This window comes from Trametes versicolor, assembly GCF_000271585.1.
Source record: "Trametes versicolor FP-101664 SS1 unplaced genomic scaffold TRAVEscaffold_4, whole genome shotgun sequence".
Classification (NCBI taxonomy): Eukaryota; Fungi; Basidiomycota; class Agaricomycetes; order Polyporales; family Polyporaceae; genus Trametes; species Trametes versicolor.
Window position 1 is genome coordinate 2,488,106 of NW_007360324.1, and position 20,830 is coordinate 2,508,935.

Genomic DNA, 20,830 nt, shown 5'->3' on the forward strand with positions numbered 1-20,830 from the left:
ATCAACATATGAACATATCAGACGTGAAAGAATTGGATCCCTCGTATAATCGAATACAACACGGTAGCTCGGCAGGAATCGGGAATAGGAGCCGTCTAAGGATGTCCATACGGTACGCGTGTATACATACGATTACGAGTCTCCAGACACACGAACGTCCTCAAGAGAACGATACATCATAGTACTGGTACATACGGTATGCGATGCGAGACAGAAACGGGCCCGAGGGGGCGCGCACTCCAGCGCACGCTGTCGGGTATACATACATACATACATAGGCATATCGGAGGAAGTATAAGTTCGGGAGCCGGAGGGAGGGGGACGGAACATGACGAGAAGGGCGGGACAGATCGAGTAGATAGATAGAGACGTGGTGGTGGAGTGTGAGGATTTACGGCTTCTTGGCCTGTATCATGATATGTAAGTCCAAGGGGTAGATTTTTAGTGCTGCCATGGACGTACCTTGGTCGAGCGCGTAGTGGTCTTCGTTGCGCGAGTGGCAGTCTTCTTGCTCGCGGGTGCCTTGCCAGTGACGGACTGCATATATCACACTTAGCACACGGTCTCAATTCGTTCCATCCAAACGAACCTTCTTGACAGAGTCCCTCTTGCTGGCTGTCGAAGTCTTCTTCGCAGGAGCCGCGACTTTCTTAGCAGGAGCCTTCTTAACAGGCGCAGCCTTCTTCGCGGGAGCAGCCTTAGCCTTGGGCGCTGCTGCGGCCTTGGGCTTGGGGGCAGCCTTTGCCGGCACAGCCCTCTTAGACGCAACAGCCTTGGGCTTTGCAGCGGCAGCCTTCGCGGCAACAGGCTTCTTCGCGGTCGCAGCCTTCTTCGGAGCAGCCGCCTTAGCAGTAGTAGTGCTCTTGGCCGGAGCCTTAGCCTTCGGAGCGGCTTTGGCGGGCTTTGTGTCGGGCTTGTTCTGACATGTCAGTTACTACCGGCACCGCACAGCCTCATAACCTCGTGTTTTGTCTTACCTCTTTGGTAGCAGAGGGTTCAGCGGGTCGCTGGTTCTTAGGCGGGAGCTTCACGCGCCCGGAGGGACCTAAGCGAGAGGTCATTACAAAAGGAAGGCATTTCCTTTGACCGCGGGAAACCTACCCTTCGGCAAAACGAAGTGGCCTTTCTCAGCCCCAGTCGTAATGGCCCTGCTTAGCTGGGTGGTCTGCGCTGCACCGAATTCAAGCTTGTACGTGTCCTCGACGAACCTACGCAGAGCATACAGTAAGCACAGCGCAGGGGGAAAGCGGGAGGGAGACCGACTTCTTGATCTGGGGTCGTGAGACGCCTTGGCGGGCATCCTCGGGGTGACCAGCAATGCACTCCTATAATTTAGGCAAAAACGAACTGTCAGCCGCGCTGTTCTGTACACATATAGTGGAGTCCAAGGTCTAGGGAGTGTGCCCGAAGCACTGCGCGCCGGATGCGCAAAGGCGCGGGGCATGACGGAGATAAGTGGCGCGGCGCGGCGGGCATGCCCTGCACCCTGCCCCTTTCGGTCGGCAGCGTCGACGATGCCCGCCGCGCGGCGGCGCGCGGTCAGAATGCAGCGGGAATGGTCGCTCTGTGCCCTGCAGGAGTGAGTAAACCAACCTTGATCATATCGACCCAGGGCGGGTGAGCTGCGGGGGCCCGGGGAGCCGATTTCTTGCTGGCGGCCGATTTGGCGGCAGGGGCTTTCTTCGCTGCAGACATTGCGCGGAGCTGTGTCGAAAACTAATTAAGTGTGTTTGGGAGACGTGTGGGTAGCGCTCTGAGGCGGGGGATGCGGACGGTGCGGGGCGTGTGGAAGGGGGGCGCGGGATGGTGGTGGTACGGGATGAAGAGAGGTCGTTCAGACTCCGAGGCGCGTCCAACCATTCAACAAACTGTAATCCTGTGTCACGTGAGACGCTATCTCAGGAACACGACAATATGCCTTTGCCAGCAGCTCCTATGGGTCCTAAAGGGTGTGAATAGTGAGAGCGCGACCCGGGCGGGCTGTTCGCGCGACGTGCAGGGCGTATATCGAGGTAGGCAGTCAGAAACGAGATGTTTGCGGGTTGCCACGGTTAGAAGCAGCGTACCGACTCAACGTATGGTTCAAATTTTCTGATTCATGTGCGCAGAGTTAGAATGCGGGGTAATGTATTCCTCACAGCTGTTTGCATGGTAATTGCGCGTGTTGTGGTGTTAAAACAAATGAAGAAGCGGACGGTCCCCGCCAGGCGACGTTCCACAGTGATGTCCATATATGGACGCGTCTCGCGCCGAATCTCGCGGCGGATCTGATGATCGAGGCACATGACGCGTGGTGACCCAGCTGGGACCTCCGCTCTTCTCCGCCGACCTCACCCAGCGAGACTCCCGCCCTCCAGCCTGTTGCGAACATCGACATGAGCAACCCGCAGGCTCTCCTCGCTTCTGCTCGCTCAGCGTACCGCTCAGCGTTGCGGGCTTCAGCATCCACATTTCAGGGTGACGCCGTCGTGCGGAATGGTGAGCGTGTTCTCTGCGTGCTTGCCATGTCAGTCGTGTTTACCACGTTGCTTCAGCATTCCGCTCAAAGATTCGTGGCGAGGTCCTGCCGTACAACCCTCAAATAGACGCAAAACAGTTTGAGGAGAAGGTCACGCTGGTCAGGGAGATCGCTGACGTCCTCCGGAAGAATGTCGTGCAGGCCCGGAAGATAGAGGAGGCGCAGACCGCAGAAGAGAAGGAGCTGTGGGGTGCGTTGCCATGTTTCTTTAGCGAAGGTTTGTCCAAGGCTAACTTCTTAACAGAGTTGAACATCCGTAAGGATACCGAGCTTGGGTCCAACGACTCGATCAAGACGGCCAAGACTCAGTCCAGTAGAAGTGCGCGGAGGCAGGATGGTCCGGTCAAGTAAGTCGGCAAGTGCCCGCAGCCTTCATTTCAGTTGACAGATCTGAACAGGTGTTGTCAATCATGACCAGCCCCGACGAGGCATCACAGCGTGAATCCACACCGGCCGTGCCGCGTTACTACTCCCAGCTAAAGAAGGCCCACAAGGAACGTGTCGTGCCGGAGCTAAAGGAGGCAGACCTTGAGGAGTCTTTTGTCAGAGGTGCTCGGTACTCAACATCTGTATCTTATGTCTTGTTAATGCGAACAATAATTGGGAACAGGAAGTGGACCTGGTGGACAGTCGGTGAACAAGACGGAAAACAACGTCCAACTGTTACATAAACCGACCGGTCTTCGAGTTGCATGTCAGGAGACGCGTTCTCTACAGCAGAACAGAAAAATAGCACGGAAGATATTGTTGGGCAAGGTGAGTCTCATGTTCTAGCACTCAATGGGCTATGCTGATAAACATTCACCCAGCTTGACGCGCTGTACAATCCAGGGTTGTCGAAGCAGGAGTTGTTAAAAGCTAAGCAACACGAGCGTGACCGACGCAGGAAGAAGAAAGCGAAGAAGAGGCAGAAAGAGAGGGAATCTGAGGCTGAGGCTGGAGCTGAAGCTACTGAGATGCGAGAACAATGATGACCTGCAGTGCGAGCCTTGGCACCAGCATGTACGTATGTTCGCCTCTTGCTACAGGCTACGTATACGTATGATACGTCCTGGTTACCGGGGGCGTTGCGCGGGGACATATACCGCAATGTGCGCGTGGCCGTCTGGTGGGAAGCGTCGACGTCGACGTAGAACGTCTAATATTTGCTCAATGCAGATCAGATTTCCATAGTTCTTGAGTTCTCTGACTGCACTTGTCAGGGCTAAAGGCATGATATAGACTTTAGCATTATAGCAGGAACTCGGGTAAGATTGCTATAAGCCATGCTACTTACTGCTACTAACTACTCGGCGCCGATCAAACTCGGCATGTTCCGGGCCCATTGCTCGACGACACGGCCGCGCCATCCACCACGCCCTTTACACGACGACGAGCACATCTTTCGCAACGGATCCTTTCTCAGATAACTAGGCTCTCAATCCACCACATTAAATACCGCTAACCATGGCATCCGGCGGGTTACACTCGCTTGCGACTATCATCAAGAGGTACGTCTCCGGGACGCGTACCGCATTCAGGTATCCTAAACACCCCCGTGCTGCAGACTCGAGGCTACCACCTCGCGGCTCGAAGATCTTGCATCTCTGGCGACATCGTATCTGCCACCCACCGCTCAAGGCGCTGCTGGCACCTCTTCGAACTCGTCTGCGAACGCGGAGCCGACCCCCGTTCCCCCGCCCGCCCCTCATGCACCCGCGCCCGCAGCCCCAGCACCCATTATCCCTACGGAGACCCCGGAAAGCGTGGTCGCGTACGATGAGCAGATTATTGAAGGGAAGGTGAAGCCGTGGGTCGAGCTCACAAAGAGCTTCGCGGTCGCCTCCGTGATAGACCAGGTGCGTATCACTGTAATCGATCGCCGAGGTGTGTCACGTTGACGGGTTGCTGGTCCGCAGGCTCTCTTGGTGGAGCAGGAGTTCAAGGACCTGCGCGAGCTGCTGCTGATCGCGGCAATATGCAAGAAGCCGGAGCAGGCGGAATTCGAGAAGCTCCTGGCTCCGCTGCTGAAGGACATTGAGGGGATCTCGCGCGCGAATGAGGTCGGCCGGAAGGACAGGGACTGGGTTAGCCATTTCTCGACCGTGTCCACGGCTGCGCCGTGCGTGGGCTGGGTCACCATCGTAAGCTGTCCTCCCCCAAATGCTTTGTGCGCCGTCCTTACACGCGGCGCTGTAGTCCCCGAAACCCGCGCCTTACGTGGCCGACCACAAAGAGTCGGCGGAGTTCTACTCTAACCGCGTCATCAAAGAATGGAGGGAGAAGTGAGCATGTCGTGACTGCTAACTAAACTTTTACCTAACGCTTCTCGCAGAGACCCTAAACATGTCGAGTGGGCGAGGGGATACATTGCGATCATTGAAGCGTTGCGCAAGTATGTCATGGAATACCACACCACAGGTCTCGCATGGAACTTCAAGGTGATTCGCAACGAGCATTTAGTACGCGACATCCAGCTCATTCACCGTAGGGTGCTACTCTAGAGCAATACAAGGCCGCATCCTCGGGAACCGCTGCGCCGACAGGTGGCGCGCCTCCCCCGCCGCCTCCACCGCCTCCACCCGTCGCCCCGCCGCCGCCTGCTGCTGCTCCTGGCGCCGCGCCTGCATCTGTCGGTATCGGCGCGGTGTTTAGCGAGCTCAACCGCGGAGAGGATGTCACGAAGGGCCTGCGCAAGGTCGACAAGAGCGAGATGACACATAAGAACCCCGCACTCAGAGCGAGCAGCGTTGTACCCGCTACCGCGCCTTCCGCCGCATGTAAGTCGGAGACTCCGCTTCTCGCTAACGGCAGTGTCTGATACTCGCACAGCACTCGCAAAGAAGCCTACGAAGCCTAGTAAGCCGCAAGCCCTTATGGGTAAGAAGCCTGCCAAGTTTGTGCTCGAGGGCAACAAATGGGCAATTGTGAGTTCCGTATATTCCGTAAAGAAACTATCTGTAACGCGGGATGAAACAGGAATACCAAGAGAACCAGTCGGCACTGACCCTCGACAACGTTGAGCTCAGCCAAACGGTGAACTTGTACGGCTGCAAGAACACGACTGTCATTGTCAAGGGCAAGTGTAACGCGGTCACCATCAGTGAGTCCACATGTGTCAACGGAGATGCTCATGCTCACGATGCTATTTTAGTCAACTGCACCAAGACAAGCGTGCTAGTGGACTCGGTTATCTCGTCTATCTCGGTGACAAACTCGCCCTCCTTCGCGCTGCAAATTACCGGCAAGGCGCCGACAATCCAGCTGGACTCGACGGACTCTGGCCAAATCTACCTGTCGAAGGACTGTCTGGAAGCGGAGATCACGACCGCGAAGTGCAGCAGCATCAACATCAGCTTGCCTGTCGAGGGCGAGGAGGACGGCGTGTTCAACGAGCACCCGATCCCAGAGATGTTCAGGACGGTTATTGTCGACGGCAAACTTGTAACGTCGACGGTGGAGCATTCAGGGTAGGCGGGATGATTGCAGAGTGTCGCTTCAGCGCTGCGGTGAATTTTAGGGGACTGGATGCATCCGATATTCGATATACCTGTCAGGCTGGAACTCTACGGTACTACACAACCAAGTATAAATTTTGTGCTTCTGCCCTCAGTTCATTCGTTGTGCTTGTGCACTGTTTTATATATAGCCTCAAGAACTGAATATGCAGGCTTAACCGAGACCTGTGACGGAATTGGATGTCGAGGACTTTGAGGCGTTCGGGATGGGTACTTGGCGGTTACCGGGGAAATTGATGCAGTGAGCCGACGCGCCTACGTCCATCAGCGCTAGCTGCGCGCGAACTTCAGACAGTCACCGTTCTGAGTCTTCGGTCCGCCTTGTCTCTTCCGTCTACCTCCGCGTCGTCCATCGCCTCCTCAGCTTCCTCCTGTCTCTCTCGCTCCCGGTCTCGGCGTCGGCAGCCAAGCACCTTTACAGACTAGGACAGGATAACACATGGATAACCCGGGGTGGCACGCACGCCATCGGGCACAAAAGGCAAGTCTTGTCGGTCGCGCGCGCGGGCGCGCCCACTCTCCCGGAACCTGACCGCCACACTTTCGTCCAGGACGAGGCGCGATGGAGTGCGCCGTTCAGAGGACCCGACGGCAGGTTCCAGCCTGTGGAGGAAATTGGCCCGATGGCGGAGCCCTTCGTCGGAGGCTTCAACGTCCCACCTCCCTCGCCGAACCCGTCCATCGCACCCCCGCCGCCCCCGCCGAAGGACCCGTCGTGGCTCAAGCCCGGCGTGCGCATACCCAGTGGGGCGAATGCGAGCTGGTCCGAGATCTCGCGCACTGAATCGACTGCGTCAGGCGCGCCCAACTCGCTGAACTCCATGTTCGCGAACATGAGCGCGGTCGAACGCTCGAACAACCTCCGCGTCGCGCGCATGAACCCGTACCTGCAGTTCATGGCGGGCCCGCTGCTGCGCTACGACACCGTGGACGAGCGCGGCGTCTGGCGCGGCGCGGCGATGATTGTGAGTAAGTACCGCGTGCCGTTCTTCTCGACCGGTGCCGATCGGATGCTGAGCTGTGCGTCTCGCCCGCGACAGCTGCGGATGCTGGGTCCGTGTACGAGCCGCTTCCGACGCTGACCTACCACTGGGACCCGAGCCGTGAAGTCGGGAACCTCAAGCGTCACGTCTCCAGCCGCACCCACGGCAAGTCGTTCGACCTCGCGCCGCATCCCGCAGATCCCTTGTCCAATGTCCATCCTGCGTCTCCCACGCGCTCCCACGAAAACGGCGAATATGCGGCGCCCGATCCTGAACAGCGCAGCGTCGCGGGGCAGGAGCTGTATGTATACTACGGCAACGGCGGGTGCGTCCTTCTGGCTGGGCTGTTCCGGACTCGACCGGTGCTGATGTCCTGCAGCACGTTCACCTTCTGGCGCTTCATGATTGAGATACCCCTTGCTTCACACGAGATGAAGATCAACTATACCATCAATAATGGCCTCGAGCTGAGCTTTCATGTGCCGGGCCGTAATCAAAATATGCGGTGGGCCGCTTATTCGGTAAGTGTACTCTGCGTTTACTGTGTGCAATGTTGCTTAACCTAGCATAGTGCAACGGGTTTAGTTCAGGAGTGAACTCGGACGACTTCCGCGGGCCAGGGTTCAAGAGCGGGTACGACCCGGTCTGGATGGACCTGCTCGCGCACCACGCGGAAGCGCCGTTTCACGCACTTGTTGGCGGCGGTGATCAGCTCTACTGCGACAGCATCATCCGTGAGCCAGAACTGCAAGACTGGGTGACCCAGACGAAGCCTGAAGCCAAGCGCAACTACCCACTGACGGAGGAAATGCGCCTGGCGATCGACCGGTTCTACTTCAACCACTACTGTCAGTCGTTCCGAAGCGGCGCGTTCGCTCGCGCCAACAGTACGATGTGCGCCTTTCTCCAGTCATGCGACATACTCTGATGTACTTGCGTGCTGATGCTTACTGTGCAGACCGATGCTGAATATGTTGGGTGCGCACGACCCTTGACTGGCTTTTCGAATTGCACTGACATTCCCGCTGTCACAGATGATCACGGTAAGCCCAGTTATGTGGTAAGAGAACGACGCAGACCTCACGCCTCTTACGTGTAGACCTGGTAAGCGCGACTCGCCGCTATGTACTGCAGGAAGCGTACGGACTGACATGTCCGACCCTGAAAAGATCGACGGTTTTGGCAGCTGTAGGCGATTTGATAACTTGTATCTAACTACGCTCACGAGTGCTTGTCTGCAGATCCGGACGAGTTGATGAAGTCGCAGGTGTTTGGAACGTAAGTTTAGACACAGACATCCCAGCTTTTTGTGCTGACCTATCTCGGACGCTGGGCGCGCTACAACGACATCCCTCCTTTCGTACATGCTAGGATCGGCGCGCGAGGTTACTTCTTCTTCCTGCTCTTCCAGTGTTTCATCAACGGTGAGATCTTGTCCCGTTAGCTGCTTGAAAACGTCGTGACGAACGCGCGTTAACCATGTGCCTAGTCGAGGTTGACGGCATCGACGATCTACACCATCCGTTCAAGTCGCTAATCATCGGTGGTCACGGTCCATATGTGCCGTTCCCCTCCCACTCGTTCCTCTCATGGATGGGGCCTCAAGTACACATACTGCTTCTAGACTGTCGGTAAGTGTGCTATGATACTGACGCGGCGGCGTGTGCCCGAATGACGGATTGGGACAGGGCTGAGCGCAAGCTGGATCAAGTCTGTAGTAAAGCGGAGTACGAAGCCGTATTTACTCGCATGCGCTCTGTGCCGCGCACTGTCGAGCATATGGTCGTACAGATGGGTATGGTACCATCTTGCATCTCTTCACGTCTGTATGCTGACAATCAGCATTGCAGGTATTCCGATAGCGTACCCCCGCATGGTCTTCCTGGAGAGCGCGTTGGACTCAAAGCTCAATCCCTTGGTTGCGCTGGGACGAAATGGGTCGATGGGTCTTTCGGGCTTCGTCAACAAGTTTAACGCGGATGCTGAGCTGCTCGACGACCTTGTAAGCACTTGAGTCCTACGCGTACTTGAAAGCTTGTGTGCTCATTCTTCACAGAACGATCACTGGACAGCGAAACTTCACAAGGTGCGCCTATACTTTGGCTGCAAAACAAGAGCATAGACCCACTCTTCCTTGTCGCATAACAGAAAGAGCGCAACTGGCTCATCCAGGAGCTCCAGACGTATGCGCTGGATAGGCACTCGCGCGTTAGCTTCGTATCCGGCGACGTTCATTGTGCCGCCGTGGGTATATTCAAGACCTGGGTAAAAGAGAAGAAAAAGGCCCCGGTGCTGCCTGCACTGGACCATCGCTACATGGTCAACGTCACCACTAGTGAGCCCTATTGCATTACCACTGATGCTACAATGCTTATTCCTATCGTATTATACCAGGTGCTATCGTGAACACGCCGTAAGTGATATCGCAGGCCCTTGTACATCCCTTTTTAAAGTTGGCTTCAGACCGCCGAACGGCGTCATCACTATGGTATCTGCGCTTTCTTCGAAGACTCACCGCACGTTACATCACGCCGATACGGACGAGACCATGGTGAGTCTACCAGAAGACTATAGGGTGGTTTGGATGCTGATGAATTGTGTCGGTGTAGCTCCCCATCTTCGAAAAGGACACCGATGGAAGCCAGCCCAAGAGCAAGTACATCATGGGCCGCCGAAATTGGTGCAGCGTCAAGTTCGACAACAGCTCAGGAGACCTCATATGGGACATCCGGATTGAGATCCGGAAAGGTTATGGTCAAACCACTGGGTGAGTGTTCTCTCTCGCCATCGTGCGCATAACTTCCTTGACATGCGTGCCTCAGCTACACCGTTCGTTCTCCGCCACCGCGTTGGCACAGATCTTAAGTCGCCTTCGTCTTCGCCCTCGCCGTCATCATCGACACCCCCACCCTCGTTCTTCTTTCACGTTACCGTATCATTATGCACCGACGTCGCTCGTTAGTCCTATTGCTCTCTCCCGCATTCTAATCCCGAGCCTGGGTAATTGCCGCGGCCAGCTCATCTCTAGCTCATCTTCCGCACTTAACTCTATACCCCCACTGTATCTATTATCCGCACAAGCTTTCGTGTAATATGCAGTCCTAGCTTGGTTGCTCGCCTCATGCTATGTCCGGGTGCTGCGTACTACGATATAGCGTCTTCAATAAACTCCCGCGTTTCCGCATCGTCCATCCCGATGTCCCCATCTGTCTCTACACCGCCGTCATGGCCTAGAAGGTCGGCGTCCTCGTAGTCCGTGTTGTACGCGCTGGTATCGTTATACCCTGCCAAGCCGGCCAGTTGCGCATCGATGCTAGACGCGACCGTGGGCGCAGGCGACGGTATCCGCTCGCTCCCCTCGCGCATGTCCGGGGTCGCAGCGTCAACGATGGGTGTGTCCGCGCTGGGGATGAGCATCGGCCCGCCATAGTCGAACGCGACGGGGTCGTTGCGGAGGTACATCGAGGACGAGGGCCACTCCGACGAGAGCTTGCTTTTTTTGGGCGCGGCATCGCCGTCGTGGTGCTGCGCGATTTTACGCTCGCGGCGGGCGGCGGCTTGTGCCCTGCGCTTCGCGTTGCGCAGCTCTTTCTTCTCTTGGTGAACGTGCTCGTCTTCGACTTCCGGCTGAGAAACACAGTCAACATGCAACTAGAGGATCTAGAGTGGGAGGATGAGCTAACCTTGTGCGTTTTCCGCGCCTCCTTCTCCTCGGTCTCGTCCAACGCCCACTGTTCGGACATGTACTCGCTATACCGTTCGCACATAGGTCGCCAAGTCGGCTTGATATCTGGCCTAGGCTTAATATCGACCTCGCCCGGGTTCGCGACGACAGCATCGATATCCGGAGGTGGGGGGATGTCGAAGTTTGGGCCTGGATTTATGTGCACCTGTGCGCCGTTGAACAGGGAGATGATGGGGTAGTACCCGAGGGTGCCGTCGTCGAACGGGTTCTCCTTGTGTTCGCGCAGCCCCTCCTTGTTCGCGCGTTTCTTCTGCTCGGCTTTATTTGGCGGGGTGCGCAGAGGGAGGTAGTCGTAGAGGTCCTGGAACGCGATGCCCTGGCACTCCCCGTTGACGAAAAATGCAATGTACGACTCCGGCCCCAGCGTCGGCACCGGGCGCATAGGCGTGGTCTCGGGCGCGATGCCCTTCCCGCGCGCCGTCGACGGGAGGTTCTTCACCGTCGCGGACTTCTTCGTAGAGGATGAAGGGAGGGAAGTCGCGTTCGTAGCCTTCGCGCGGTCGCTCGCGTCCATGAGCGCGACCATCTCCTTCGCCTGCGCGTACTCGAGCGACTCGAAGTACTCTTGGCCCTTGAACTCGATGGCGATGCGCTCGCGCCGGACGTGCGCGGGGTCATACGGGTCGCGCCGCTCTGGTTTCCGACGCGGCGGTAGGCAGATGTACATCCCCACGACGTCCCCTGTCCGGAATGGCCGCCCGTATGGACGTGGACGCGACAGGTGCACCTTCTCGCCGGTCTTGTCGCGCACCGCATAGCTGTACCCGTCATAGCCCGCTGGCGCGTTCAGCGCAGCCTCGCGGCGCGCCCACCCGAGGCGGACGTGACTACCCTCTGCGCGCTTTAGCCCCGGCGGCTTGTCCCCCGCGCCAATCTCGACCTTCACCTCCATGTACCACCGACCCTCGCGAACGGGCGCGTTACAGCGCGCGCTCCGGAAGCCCTTCTCGCCCTGCAACCCTAACCCATCCTGCGTGACCTTGATGAATGGACTCCGGTCTTCCCATGACACTCGAAAATTGGTTGGGTGGGACTCAATAGTGCGGAAAGGCAGGGTAGATTCGGGCGGTGTGAGTCCAGCGGGGGTATAGCGGAAGTTGAGACGGTTGAAGCAAAGCGGCTCCGTTGTATAAAACTCGGAATTGTGCCCGACTGGGACAAATCCGGGGTGTCTCGAGATGCTAAGTCGTGGTCGGGATGCTAGGTCGGCGTGTCGCGAACTGAGCACAAGGTTTTCTGGCCCTGGGGTAGCACCTGGGTCTGAGGGGGCTGGCGACGATGCTGCGGTGTGTACGAGTACAGCATGCTTGCGTTTCCGGGGGTTTTGGTGTGGGATTGGAGGAGTCGAGACGGGAGGAGTTGATGCTTCGCGGGAAACGGTGAGGACCTCCATGGGGAGCCTTGTCAAACCGCCTGTTGGCTTGACCTCTTTTAAATGCAGAGCCACACTCACAATGAGATGATATGCCGAGGAAGTGTGGCCCCACCGAAACAGGTAGAACAAGACCTAGCAGCACAAGAGAAGTCGTCCGAGTCGTCAAAATTGCACCAATTTGCACTGGAAACCTGGAGAATGTGCGGCAGAGAGATATTCTAGTGTGAGATTTCGGGTCGAGTAGACGCGCAGAGAGAGAATAATGTACAACAGGCGGGGGGGAGGAGGAGGAAGAGAAGGAGGAGCAGACAGGTGGATCGGTTGGCAGGACGAGCGAATAGACGCCGCACATTGATTCGGGCGACGGGCCGGCATCTTGCGCGCATATAGTACCTGTTTGGATCTCTCTCGTTCACTCACTCCAACTCTCATCTTGAGCCACTCGAGTCAGACACTGTCTCTTGTCTACGAAATGACGGCTTTGCGGTATATACAACATGCTGTCTATCTTGATGAGGAATAACTGACGGTCAATCAGACGAATCCAAAAGGTGCCTTGACACACCAGCGTCCTGCACTGGGGTGCTAACCATCGCTTGGGCTAGGAACTGAAAGATCTCACGAACAATCCGATCGAGGTGCGTAGAGGAATGCTTAATGAAGAGGTTGTTCTGACCTTGCCATAGGGGCTGACGGTTGAGCCGCTGGAGGAGAACCTGTTTGAGTGGAAATGCGCGATCAAGGCTGCGGTACGTTTCAATGCTGGCGGCCGGTTCATGTCATCGACCACGCTGATTCCGACCTCACTTCAGTCTGATAGCCCTTACAAGGGCGGGACGTTCCACTTCAACCTCAGTCTACCGGAGAACTTTCCCTTCAAGGCGCCCTCCGTATGTCCTAGTTCGTGTACCTTCACCAGGCATAGGCTTACCCGCACATCTGGGTGGCTAGGTAACGTTCACCACAAAGATATATCACCCTGGCATCAATGAGGAGGGCCATATCTGCGTGCCTGTACTTCGTGATCAGGTCTGTCAAGGGTGCTCACAATCACGTTATTATCTGGCTAACCTGCTTCTGTAGTGGAAACCCACCGTGACACTCTCGTCTGGTACGCGTCGGATCGCTGTATATCGCGAGCACGGCTGACGGCCATGTCAGTGTTGCATACCATTCAGGACAAGCTGAACAACCCGAGCGCAGACGACCCGTTTGAGCCTGATATTGCTGCGGTCAGTCATGTGCGATGTCAATCGATGGCCCTTGCCTCAATTTCTACCGTTGAATCGCAGCTCTTGAAGAACGACGAGGCGAAGTTCCTCGCGACGGCGCGGGAGTGGACCAAGAAGTGCGTTCTTATACTCTGTATCCCATTTTGTGTCTCCGACCATTGCTCTCCTATAGATACGCCTCACAGTAGAGCATGTATCGACGGAGAAACACGACTTTGTATCATAGCCAATGTACTTTTGAAGACGAGGACCCAATTGAAGCATGCGCAGCCCTCCTGGAATTCTCACGGTGTGTATACCACGCTACTGGAGCACGTCGGAAGAACACTCTGCGTACACCGCTCCTACGCGCCTAGTAGAGCGGTAGTAAACGGTATGTACACATGCCCGTATACCTTCGCGCGCGTCAGCTCCGGTCATATCGGGTCATCATCAATCGTGTGAGTGTTGTCAATGCATGAGAAGGTTTGGAGCTCCTCGCTGACAGATGTGCATCGCAGTTGATCTTCGGGCAATGGCAGTACGGTGGACCGCAGAGACCGCAGGGATTCTTTTCTGTGTCGTCCAATGAGAACGATACTCGGGTCAGTCTTCGGTACCACCATATGCTTGTCGATAGTAACTAGGTGAAGTCGTGTTCTCATGGGTGACGTATGACCGCGCTGCGATATGATGCTCGCCAGAGGCAACACGCGACGACTATAGAGGTATGTGGATGTCTCTGGTGTAGGATCTCAGTTCTGTATATGACATTGAGCTAACAGTGTTGGTCCTCAGATGTCAGATATGGCGCGAGACTGGCCGTGTTCCACCACTGGTAGGCTGGATTTCTGTCAGACGTCGCTATCACCGGCCTGCGCATCGAGGCGCGGTGTTTCTTAGGCGACTGGCGCGCACCATCGAGCGTTCGCGGTCGCGGTAGAAGGTAACCAAGAATAGACCAACGGATCTATGCGATGTCTACCGTTGACTGACGTCTACTATGAAGTTCCACTGTTACGTTCGCAGCCTGTGAGTAAACCGGACACAAGGAACGCCCTCGAGGGTATATAGCGCGACTCGCTTCGCAGCGGTCGTCAGCTTCTCTTTTGCTGGGCTTTGACAGTCTCCCTACTCCCTCTCTTCGTATTCTTTCGACACCGTGCCGGGCGCACTTTCTTTCCCTTCCACTCTTTCCGCTACACCTCTCGTTCAGCTCACCCTCAAGCCGTCAGCCAACATGCACGCCAAGATCTTCGCTACACTGCTGCTCTCTGTCCTCGCCGTCAACGCTCTTCCGGCGAAGCGGGATGGTTAGTCACTTCAATAATACTGCACGCATTTGTAGATACTGATCATCGTGATGCAAACTTGCAGACAACGCTTCTCGTAAGTGTACAATTGTCTCAGAAACCGCTCAGGGGTACTCATGCACATGTCCCGACCTGAAGTTTACCAAAGTCAAGGTAAAGATTAGCTCTGATGCATCTCCCAGTCATTGACAGCCCCCCTCTTCTTGTAGCGAAAGAGCTGCTTGACGTAGTCAACAGCGAGATTAGCGCGGCCGGACCCACCGCGTCCGCATACACTGCGTTCATCACCAGTACGCCTGTCCCTTTCACGCTTGATGAACAGTCCGTTTGAACACGCTTTCTGTTCGCAGCCATCGGGGGCCGACCTGTCGTCGAGATGTCGGAATCCGTGAGCGGCAAGGTCTGGGTGGCCATGACCTCGAGCACGGCGGCGGCGAGCGCGACAGCGCGTCCGGCCAACGACGCCGCCGCGGACCCGGCGAGCTCAGCAGGGAGCTCGACTGCATCTGACTCTCAGGCTTCATCGAGTGCTGCGTGTAAGTGCACGATGTACGGCGCGTGCTGCCGAAGTGCTCACATATCGGTTCGTGCTTCCAGCGACCAGCTCACAGGCGGCGTCGGCGACAGGGACAAAGTAAGTCCTGCATGATACTCCGAAGTGCGATTATGGCACTGACAGGGTTTGCTGGCATAGGAACGCTGCAGTGGGCGGGGTCTCCGTCTCAAGGCCGCTGCTCACAAGCATCGCGGGTGTACTCGGGGCTGTGGCCGCCGGCGCGCTCATGTTGTAGGGGATTGCGGTCTGTCGGTGTACGGTGTTCATGATAGGCATCGCCCTGTTGCGCGCAGGAGGGGAAAGCGTACGGCACTTCTCGGTATTCGAACATGCGTTGCACGCTGTCAGTCCCGGAAGCCTGCGGTCTTGAATATAGATGCGATAGATGGGGACACTGAAGCTCGGAACTTTATGTGGATGCTCCGAGTGGCTTGGTGAGGCTCTTTCCTGCTGTGCACAGTAGTGGCAGCTTGGTGGTCTTCGATGCCGATGAGGTCTCCTATCCCCTCCACCTCAAACATGTACCGATGCGTGAGTTCCGCCAACCTGCTTGTCAACATGTGGTTGCATCTCTGATGGAGACTGTTAATAGCCTTCAAAGCTATGTATCATGGTGCATCTTAGATATTTGGCCTCGCGTTGATGGCCGACGTGTAAGCTGTGGCTTTTAGACCTCCACCTGTTGACCGCAGGAACGCCGCGGTGCTGATATCTTCACACTGAGGAGCAAGCGGAGGGAGAACATCGCGCCCGCGAGGAACCTTGGTCGGAAACGCAATGTGATATGACGAGAAACGCATTTGATGTCCTCACACCAGCCTCACACGTGCTGTGCGAAGTCCAAGTCTACAGCGTATCGTCCCCGGATGGTTTCGTATCATCATTGTCCTCACGCACATTCTGCCTGCAGATAGCGCAAACAGTCACAGTACATGCACTAGTGCACATACCTGGTGCGAACCCACTTATACCGCTGAGGCTGCGATTGTTCCTAAACAACTAATCAATGGCTCTATCCGCAGGATGGGTGTGAGAGATTGAGGGAACGTGGACGTTCGGCGATAGAATCGTTGATCCCCCCGTGTTTAGCGACCTGTCATAGGGTGCCCGCAGCGATGGCTACAAGCGAACATCAACGTATCCCGGCACCGGGCAGGCATCCTTCGAGGGCGTCTCTGGACCGGATGGTATATATCTGTACGGGGCGGGGTGAGTGGGTTCCTCGTGGATTGATTCACCCCGGGCAGCTCACGCTTTTTACTTTCCTTTCGACTCTGAGAGTCGCCCGTACCTTCTTTACTTCGGCTTTTAATCTGTTCTCGACTCGCTATTTTCTTTGCCTTTCAGCTCTCGAGTTATTCCTCATTCTCCATTGCATTCGAATTTCGCCAAAATGTACTTCACGTCCTTTGTTACTCTGTTGATGCCCGTCCTTGCGGCGTACGCACTTCCTGCACCTTTCAAGCCTCGTGATGGTGAGTGTCTGTTTTGAGAGGCTCGCAAATTGGCATACTCGCGAACTTACTTCCTCTCTGAAAGGCCCAAGCCAGTCGCTGAACAGCACTAGCTCTCCTACCAGCACTACCAGTGGTGAGGCCGTATCATACGACTAGCCGTCAGTCCGAAATTGACGTCCAGTTGCTTAGGCACGGCTTCCGCGACCTCGGATCTCGCAGCCGGTACGTACCGCGTCACTTCGGATTGACACAAACTCGCTGACGTTCAACTCAAACAGTAAATTCAAGCCGAGGTCCGTTAGTCTAAGAGAGCATACTTAGCGTCCTAACTCACCAACGGAATCATTTCCATCCCTTCAGCGAGCTCTCTCCTCAAAGCGCTCCAGAACGAGATCAGCGCCGTCGACCCAAGTGGGACCGCGTACACCGCGTTCATCACAAGTGAGCCCGTTGCCCGCCGCGCTGTGTTTCCGGTCAATCTAACGAGCTCTGTAGCCGTCTCAAGTCGTCTTGCTGTCGAGATGTCGTCCATAGGTGGATCGGGTCAGGTCCAATTTGTGGCCGCAACGGCGACCCTCAGCACTCAGAGCCACGACGCGCCAACATTCACGGCTGCGCCAGCGTCGACTGGTAACCGGGCTAACGACGCGGCTTCGTCGCCGACTGGCTTGCCGAGTGTACCTACGGCGTTAGCGTCTAGTGGAGGACCCGAACGTGAGTCCAACGATGTCATGAGAGTTCAATGCTCTCGACAACTAACGACGATCTACATTCCCAGTCTCGAGTCTGTTGTCAGAGATAGGTACGGCTTTGCCAACGCTGAGCCACGTTCAAACCAGTCGGGCTGACTGTGGCTTTCATTTCTCAGCGAGCGCGGAACTGGCGGAGGTGACGAATGTCATCAACTCTGCCTCCAAGACGGCAGAATTGACCGCCTATATCACCGGTAAGCGCCCTGCATCCCCTCGCTGCGACTTAGAGCCGCGAGCTGACGGTACTCTCCCCGCTTTGAAGAAGTCTCTGGGACGCCGTACGTCGCGTTGTCGTCAATAAGCGGGCCTGCAATCACCCTCGCCGCGACGAGTGGCGCCCCGGATGCCTTCCCGACGAGCTTCGATGGGCTCGCGGTGACTGCCATTCCGTCGAAGTAAGTACTCTGCCGGTTTTTCCACTGAAATGCAGAGTGCTAATGGATGCGTGGCACACCAGAAATGCTGCGATGGGCCTCTCGGTCTCGAGGTCATTACTAGCAGGCGTTGTGGGTGCGCTCGGGGCTGTGGGCGCGGGGGCGATGATGATCTTGTGAAGGCGTTGTCAATACATTTGCTCCATGAACGTCTTCCGATCTTTACCTGGTTAAGATCTGTGCCCAGAGTGCTCCGTAGGCTCAACGTTCATTACTGGTTGCAAGTACAAAGCGGCGCGCCGCGTTCGCGATAACTGAAATACAACGATGTACCCCGTTGGCGCATGAGCCACTGATGGACATTGTGGCTCGTATCAAGAATACAACGTCCGCGCACGCTCCGTCGGTACTAGGCGCAGAAAACAATGTCGCGAGGAAACGTCTCGTGTACCTTACCTCCCGGTTTGTTACCGTAGAGACGCCTCGCTGCCACGAAAGTACAAGGGCGGAGACGCGCACAGAGTGATATAAAGAGTGTGTGATTTGCACCAATCATTCCTCAGACGTACAGCGGCGTCTCAGAGACCGTTCCAACCCCCTCCACACGTTCACGTTCACCTCGCACGACGCATCTCCAGCATCTCCAAGACCCCCCATCGCGTCACTCCAGGCCGCACAGACTCAGGCCCAAAGCGGTCACCTGCGCCGCGGCGCGCCCTGGCTAGAGGGTGCGCCGTGCTCGTAGGAATCGCTCGAAGGTCCGTGTTGCCTGATACCGTCCGCGAGAGGGATGCGCTGACGCTTCGACAGGTCCCGGGAGTGATGCGCTGGAGCTGCAGCGGGAGAAGACGCGGTCGATACACGTGGACAACGGGGTGCTGCGGGATCGTGCGGCGGCGGAATAGGAGGAGGGCGTCATCGTCGGCATTTGCACTTGGAGCGCCCGCCCTGCGCTGGAGGAAGCATTGGGTAGCAGGTAGGGCTTGGTCTGCCTTCTGCGACCTCCTTGTCAACGGTGGGGCGGTGTCCGCTGGGCGTAAAGGCGAGGGCACGAAGCATGGCAGCTCCGGATACTGGCAGTATCCTGGGTAGCTCCTGTTCCTAGAGGGAGTTGCGCGATGCGGTGTACTCCTTGCAAGCGGATGGCGGTGTACTCCTTGCAGGCGGATGGCGATGGTTTCTTCTTGGCTCTAACTGTGAAACCCAGCGGGTGAGTACGATCATCGTGTCCACTCGACGAGCCGCTACTTACATGGGAAACACCGACAGGCGCCGTAATACCGCACGGCCGTCAGAGGGGTATCACGGTAGTGCTTGAGACTGGTGCTGAGTTCTGTGGCACTCGCTGGCCATGTTGTGTAGGGTCGGTTGGTTTTTGGAATGAGCAACCTATCCCTCATAGCGAGGCTCTCTTATACTGTTCGTGTGTGCCACCGGGAGCCCGCCACGCTGTTGCGCATGGTCCCCGCTCAGTCAAAGCTCGCGATCGAGCGAACAGCATCCCTTCAGATATGCCGCCCCATGATGCTCGAGGCGCTGCGTGCGGTGTCTGACCGCGCGGATTCGCCCTTGGGTCTAAGCGGGACAGCGTGCCTCTGCGACGCTTGAGACAGACTGCACAAGCGCGCAGTCAGCACAGAATAAGACGAGGACCGCGTGTGCTCTCGGAACCTGGATATCTGTGAGACTTCAGTGATAACGGCGCACACAGGCGACTCACTGACGTCTACGCGCCCAGCGCCGTGGTATTTTGGCAGCAAGATGTGACCTGAATCAACGGATAGAGTTGTACGATGTCTGTACACTGGAGGCAGAGATGACACGAAGGGGCAGCGGATTCCGAGGAGTGAGCCACTGATCACACCCATCGACGCCTGCCGCGTCCTCCGGATCGGCGCACGCTCTTGGAGAATGATATTCACGATAGCGTTGTGCGCACCTTTGTATTTTTGAGAACGCTTGGAGTCCTTATGCTTCGAAGACGGTGCAAGGGGAAGCACGGTGTGAACCAGGCCTCGAGGCGAAGAGGCGGCGCTTCGCGCTGTCGACTCCTGGCGCAGCGTGCACTGGACCCTCGAGCACGACGTGCATGTACAAGAGGTCTGTGGTGAATGAAGCTGTGTTTGAGCACGCTAAGAAAGAGTTTTCCTTCAGGGGCTGATTGTAATACGCGCTGTGCACAATATCCCTGCGTGAGCTAGTTTCGTACATGCAAATATTCACTGATTACCGTACGCTCCGCGCTGTAAAAGACCGTAAAATTCTGGCAACTGTACGCCCCGCGCTGTAAAAACTCAGCGACAGTCATATGCACATGCGAATTTACCTTGTCAGTGTTCCATGGGCTTTTGAGTTCCCTACCTCTGCCAAAGTTATATGAGCTAGCTATAGGCGACCTAGTAGGCATCGATGCAGATATTGCTGTCATTACTTTTTTGGCCCAGTCATATGTTCGTGATGCTTAAGAGGCACTTTAGGGTATACTTTGGGGTTCTGGGCTGTACTTGTGGAGGAACTGAGGAAGAGCGTAGGAAAGCGTGTGTGTCACTGTGTGTGGTAGAAGGAAGCCGGACCCGGGCCCAACGCACGGGCACAGGCGCACGGGCGGCATCTTCCGTGGTTATACAGGCCTCCTGCTGCGGGCACCGTCCGCTCGCTCGAGGTGGCCTCAACAAAACCTCCATCCGCGTTTTCTGTCTAGCACCTCGAAGGTTCGAATCAGAATCAGAATAGGGGTAGTGTCCATTGACTGTATCGCTCTCTGAAGTTCGTTTTGTATACCATCTACGTAGTCGCCATTCGCCGTACCTGCGCACGCTGTGGCTTCCCATAGTAGATCGCCTGTCCCGAGTACAGTCTGTATAGCGGACATACCTGCTGTAGCCTGGCGCCTCGGGGCGGAAGGTATCTAATCACGGCTCGCTGTCACCTGTGTACGCTGCCAGCTCAAGTTCCAGTATCTTTGCATGCCCTGTTGACCGCAGGATAATGTGTATGTGCTGAATCCGAGTACATCTTGATATTCAATACATCTACCTGGAACCCGCGC

The 20,830-nt window shown here is 56.4% G+C and overlaps 9 protein-coding genes across 9 annotated transcripts; 6 read left to right on the forward strand and 3 right to left on the reverse strand.

The window, feature by feature from the left end:
* Positions 1-24: 24 nt before the first annotated feature.
* Positions 25-1,792, reverse strand: TRAVEDRAFT_28287 (uncharacterized protein). Its single transcript, XM_008037951.1, has 7 exons — positions 1,594-1,792; positions 1,264-1,325; positions 1,102-1,208; positions 978-1,045; positions 590-919; positions 463-537; positions 25-406 (listed from the first exon to the last, which is right to left on the reverse strand). Exons 1-7 carry the CDS (start codon positions 1,693-1,695, stop codon positions 392-394), a joined length of 759 nt encoding a protein of 252 aa, XP_008036142.1. The 5' UTR covers positions 1,696-1,792; the 3' UTR covers positions 25-391.
* A 583-nt stretch (positions 1,793-2,375) lies between these two features.
* On the forward strand, positions 2,376-3,489 carry TRAVEDRAFT_36415 (uncharacterized protein; the record flags this gene model as incomplete). The annotated part of the gene is made up of 6 exons (XM_008038022.1): positions 2,376-2,478; positions 2,535-2,708; positions 2,763-2,860; positions 2,917-3,067; positions 3,129-3,274; positions 3,328-3,489. 6 exons carry the CDS (start codon positions 2,376-2,378, stop codon positions 3,487-3,489), a joined length of 834 nt encoding a protein of 277 aa, XP_008036213.1.
* A 424-nt stretch (positions 3,490-3,913) lies between these two features.
* On the forward strand, positions 3,914-6,105 carry TRAVEDRAFT_165892 (adenylate cyclase-binding protein). The gene is made up of 9 exons (XM_008038803.1): positions 3,914-4,008; positions 4,065-4,356; positions 4,417-4,641; positions 4,697-4,782; positions 4,833-4,938; positions 4,989-5,277; positions 5,330-5,424; positions 5,477-5,600; positions 5,652-6,105. Exons 1-9 carry the CDS (start codon positions 3,965-3,967, stop codon positions 5,969-5,971), a joined length of 1,581 nt encoding a protein of 526 aa, XP_008036994.1. The 5' UTR covers positions 3,914-3,964; the 3' UTR covers positions 5,972-6,105.
* Positions 6,106-6,353: 248 nt separating this feature from the next.
* TRAVEDRAFT_64177 (uncharacterized protein) lies at positions 6,354-10,049 on the forward strand. The gene is made up of 18 exons (XM_008038804.1): positions 6,354-6,496; positions 6,567-6,984; positions 7,056-7,323; positions 7,378-7,519; positions 7,570-7,892; positions 7,957-7,988; positions 8,166-8,186; positions 8,240-8,276; positions 8,370-8,422; positions 8,488-8,629; positions 8,687-8,793; positions 8,849-9,000; positions 9,055-9,084; positions 9,147-9,333; positions 9,393-9,411; positions 9,462-9,549; positions 9,608-9,765; positions 9,821-10,049. Exons 1-18 carry the CDS (start codon positions 6,455-6,457, stop codon positions 9,861-9,863), a joined length of 2,262 nt encoding a protein of 753 aa, XP_008036995.1. The 5' UTR covers positions 6,354-6,454; the 3' UTR covers positions 9,864-10,049.
* Positions 10,050-10,068: 19 nt separating this feature from the next.
* TRAVEDRAFT_71103 (uncharacterized protein) lies at positions 10,069-12,136 on the reverse strand (the record flags this gene model as incomplete). The annotated part of the gene is made up of 2 exons (XM_008038805.1): positions 10,069-10,625; positions 10,682-12,136. The coding sequence occupies 2 exons, from the start codon at positions 12,134-12,136 to the stop codon at positions 10,143-10,145; spliced, it is 1,938 nt and encodes a 645-aa protein (XP_008036996.1). The 3' UTR covers positions 10,069-10,142.
* A 446-nt stretch (positions 12,137-12,582) lies between these two features.
* Positions 12,583-13,634, forward strand: TRAVEDRAFT_28293 (ubiquitin-conjugating enzyme). The gene is made up of 10 exons (XM_008037952.1): positions 12,583-12,604; positions 12,657-12,669; positions 12,724-12,756; positions 12,805-12,867; positions 12,931-13,008; positions 13,070-13,147; positions 13,202-13,229; positions 13,280-13,350; positions 13,411-13,466; positions 13,523-13,634. Exons 1-10 carry the CDS (start codon positions 12,591-12,593, stop codon positions 13,536-13,538), a joined length of 450 nt encoding a protein of 149 aa, XP_008036143.1. The 5' UTR covers positions 12,583-12,590; the 3' UTR covers positions 13,539-13,634.
* A 935-nt stretch (positions 13,635-14,569) lies between these two features.
* Positions 14,570-15,280, forward strand: TRAVEDRAFT_46074 (uncharacterized protein; the record flags this gene model as incomplete). Its single annotated transcript, XM_008038163.1, has 6 exons — positions 14,570-14,642; positions 14,707-14,718; positions 14,781-14,795; positions 14,852-14,932; positions 14,993-15,178; positions 15,240-15,280. 6 exons carry the CDS (start codon positions 14,570-14,572, stop codon positions 15,278-15,280), a joined length of 408 nt encoding a protein of 135 aa, XP_008036354.1.
* Positions 15,281-16,591: 1,311 nt separating this feature from the next.
* Positions 16,592-17,961, forward strand: TRAVEDRAFT_46075 (uncharacterized protein; the record flags this gene model as incomplete). The annotated part of the gene is made up of 10 exons (XM_008038164.1): positions 16,592-16,673; positions 16,738-16,788; positions 16,845-16,877; positions 16,934-16,948; positions 17,016-17,096; positions 17,151-17,369; positions 17,434-17,457; positions 17,524-17,601; positions 17,670-17,802; positions 17,865-17,961. 10 exons carry the CDS (start codon positions 16,592-16,594, stop codon positions 17,959-17,961), a joined length of 813 nt encoding a protein of 270 aa, XP_008036355.1.
* A 390-nt stretch (positions 17,962-18,351) lies between these two features.
* Positions 18,352-19,197, reverse strand: TRAVEDRAFT_28295 (uncharacterized protein). The gene is made up of 3 exons (XM_008037953.1): positions 19,051-19,197; positions 18,592-18,991; positions 18,352-18,539 (listed from the first exon to the last, which is right to left on the reverse strand). The coding sequence occupies exons 1-2, from the start codon at positions 19,179-19,181 to the stop codon at positions 18,883-18,885; spliced, it is 240 nt and encodes a 79-aa protein (XP_008036144.1). The 5' UTR covers positions 19,182-19,197; the 3' UTR covers positions 18,352-18,539; positions 18,592-18,882.
* Between the last annotated feature and the right edge of the window lie 1,633 nt (positions 19,198-20,830).

Bases quoted from the DNA above. Each gene is read 5' to 3' on its own strand.
- TRAVEDRAFT_28287 (XM_008037951.1), bottom strand. From the start codon at position 1,695: ATGTCTGCAGCGAAGAAAGCCCCTGCCGCCAAATCGGCCGCCAGCAAG. The intron at 1,326-1,593 runs GTTGGTTTACTC...CCTAAATTATAG, and splicing joins CCTGGGTCGATATGATCAAG to GAGTGCATTGCTGGTCACCC. The intron at 1,046-1,101 runs GTAGGTTTCCCG...CCTCTCGCTTAG, and splicing joins CCACTTCGTTTTGCCGAAGG to GTCCCTCCGGGCGCGTGAAG.
- TRAVEDRAFT_165892 (XM_008038803.1), top strand. From the start codon at position 3,965: ATGGCATCCGGCGGGTTACACTCGCTTGCGACTATCATCAAGAG. The intron at 4,357-4,416 runs GTGCGTATCACT...GCTGGTCCGCAG, and splicing joins TCGCCTCCGTGATAGACCAG to GCTCTCTTGGTGGAGCAGGA. The intron at 4,783-4,832 runs GTGAGCATGTCG...CGCTTCTCGCAG, and splicing joins ATCAAAGAATGGAGGGAGAA to AGACCCTAAACATGTCGAGT.
- TRAVEDRAFT_64177 (XM_008038804.1), top strand. From the start codon at position 6,455: ATGGATAACCCGGGGTGGCACGCACGCCATCGGGCACAAAAG. The intron at 8,423-8,487 runs GTGAGATCTTGT...CCATGTGCCTAG, and splicing joins CTTCCAGTGTTTCATCAACG to TCGAGGTTGACGGCATCGAC. The intron at 9,085-9,146 runs GTGCGCCTATAC...GTCGCATAACAG, and splicing joins GGACAGCGAAACTTCACAAG to AAAGAGCGCAACTGGCTCAT.
- TRAVEDRAFT_28293 (XM_008037952.1), top strand. The intron at 12,757-12,804 runs GTGCGTAGAGGA...ACCTTGCCATAG, and splicing joins TCACGAACAATCCGATCGAG to GGGCTGACGGTTGAGCCGCT. The intron at 13,148-13,201 runs GTCTGTCAAGGG...CTGCTTCTGTAG, and splicing joins TGCCTGTACTTCGTGATCAG to TGGAAACCCACCGTGACACT.
- TRAVEDRAFT_28295 (XM_008037953.1), bottom strand. From the start codon at position 19,181: ATGAGGGATAGGTTGCTCATTCCAAAAACCAACCGACCCTACACAACA. The intron at 18,992-19,050 runs CTGTCGGTGTTT...GATCGTACTCAC, and splicing joins GCCGTGCGGTATTACGGCGC to CCGCTGGGTTTCACAGTTAG.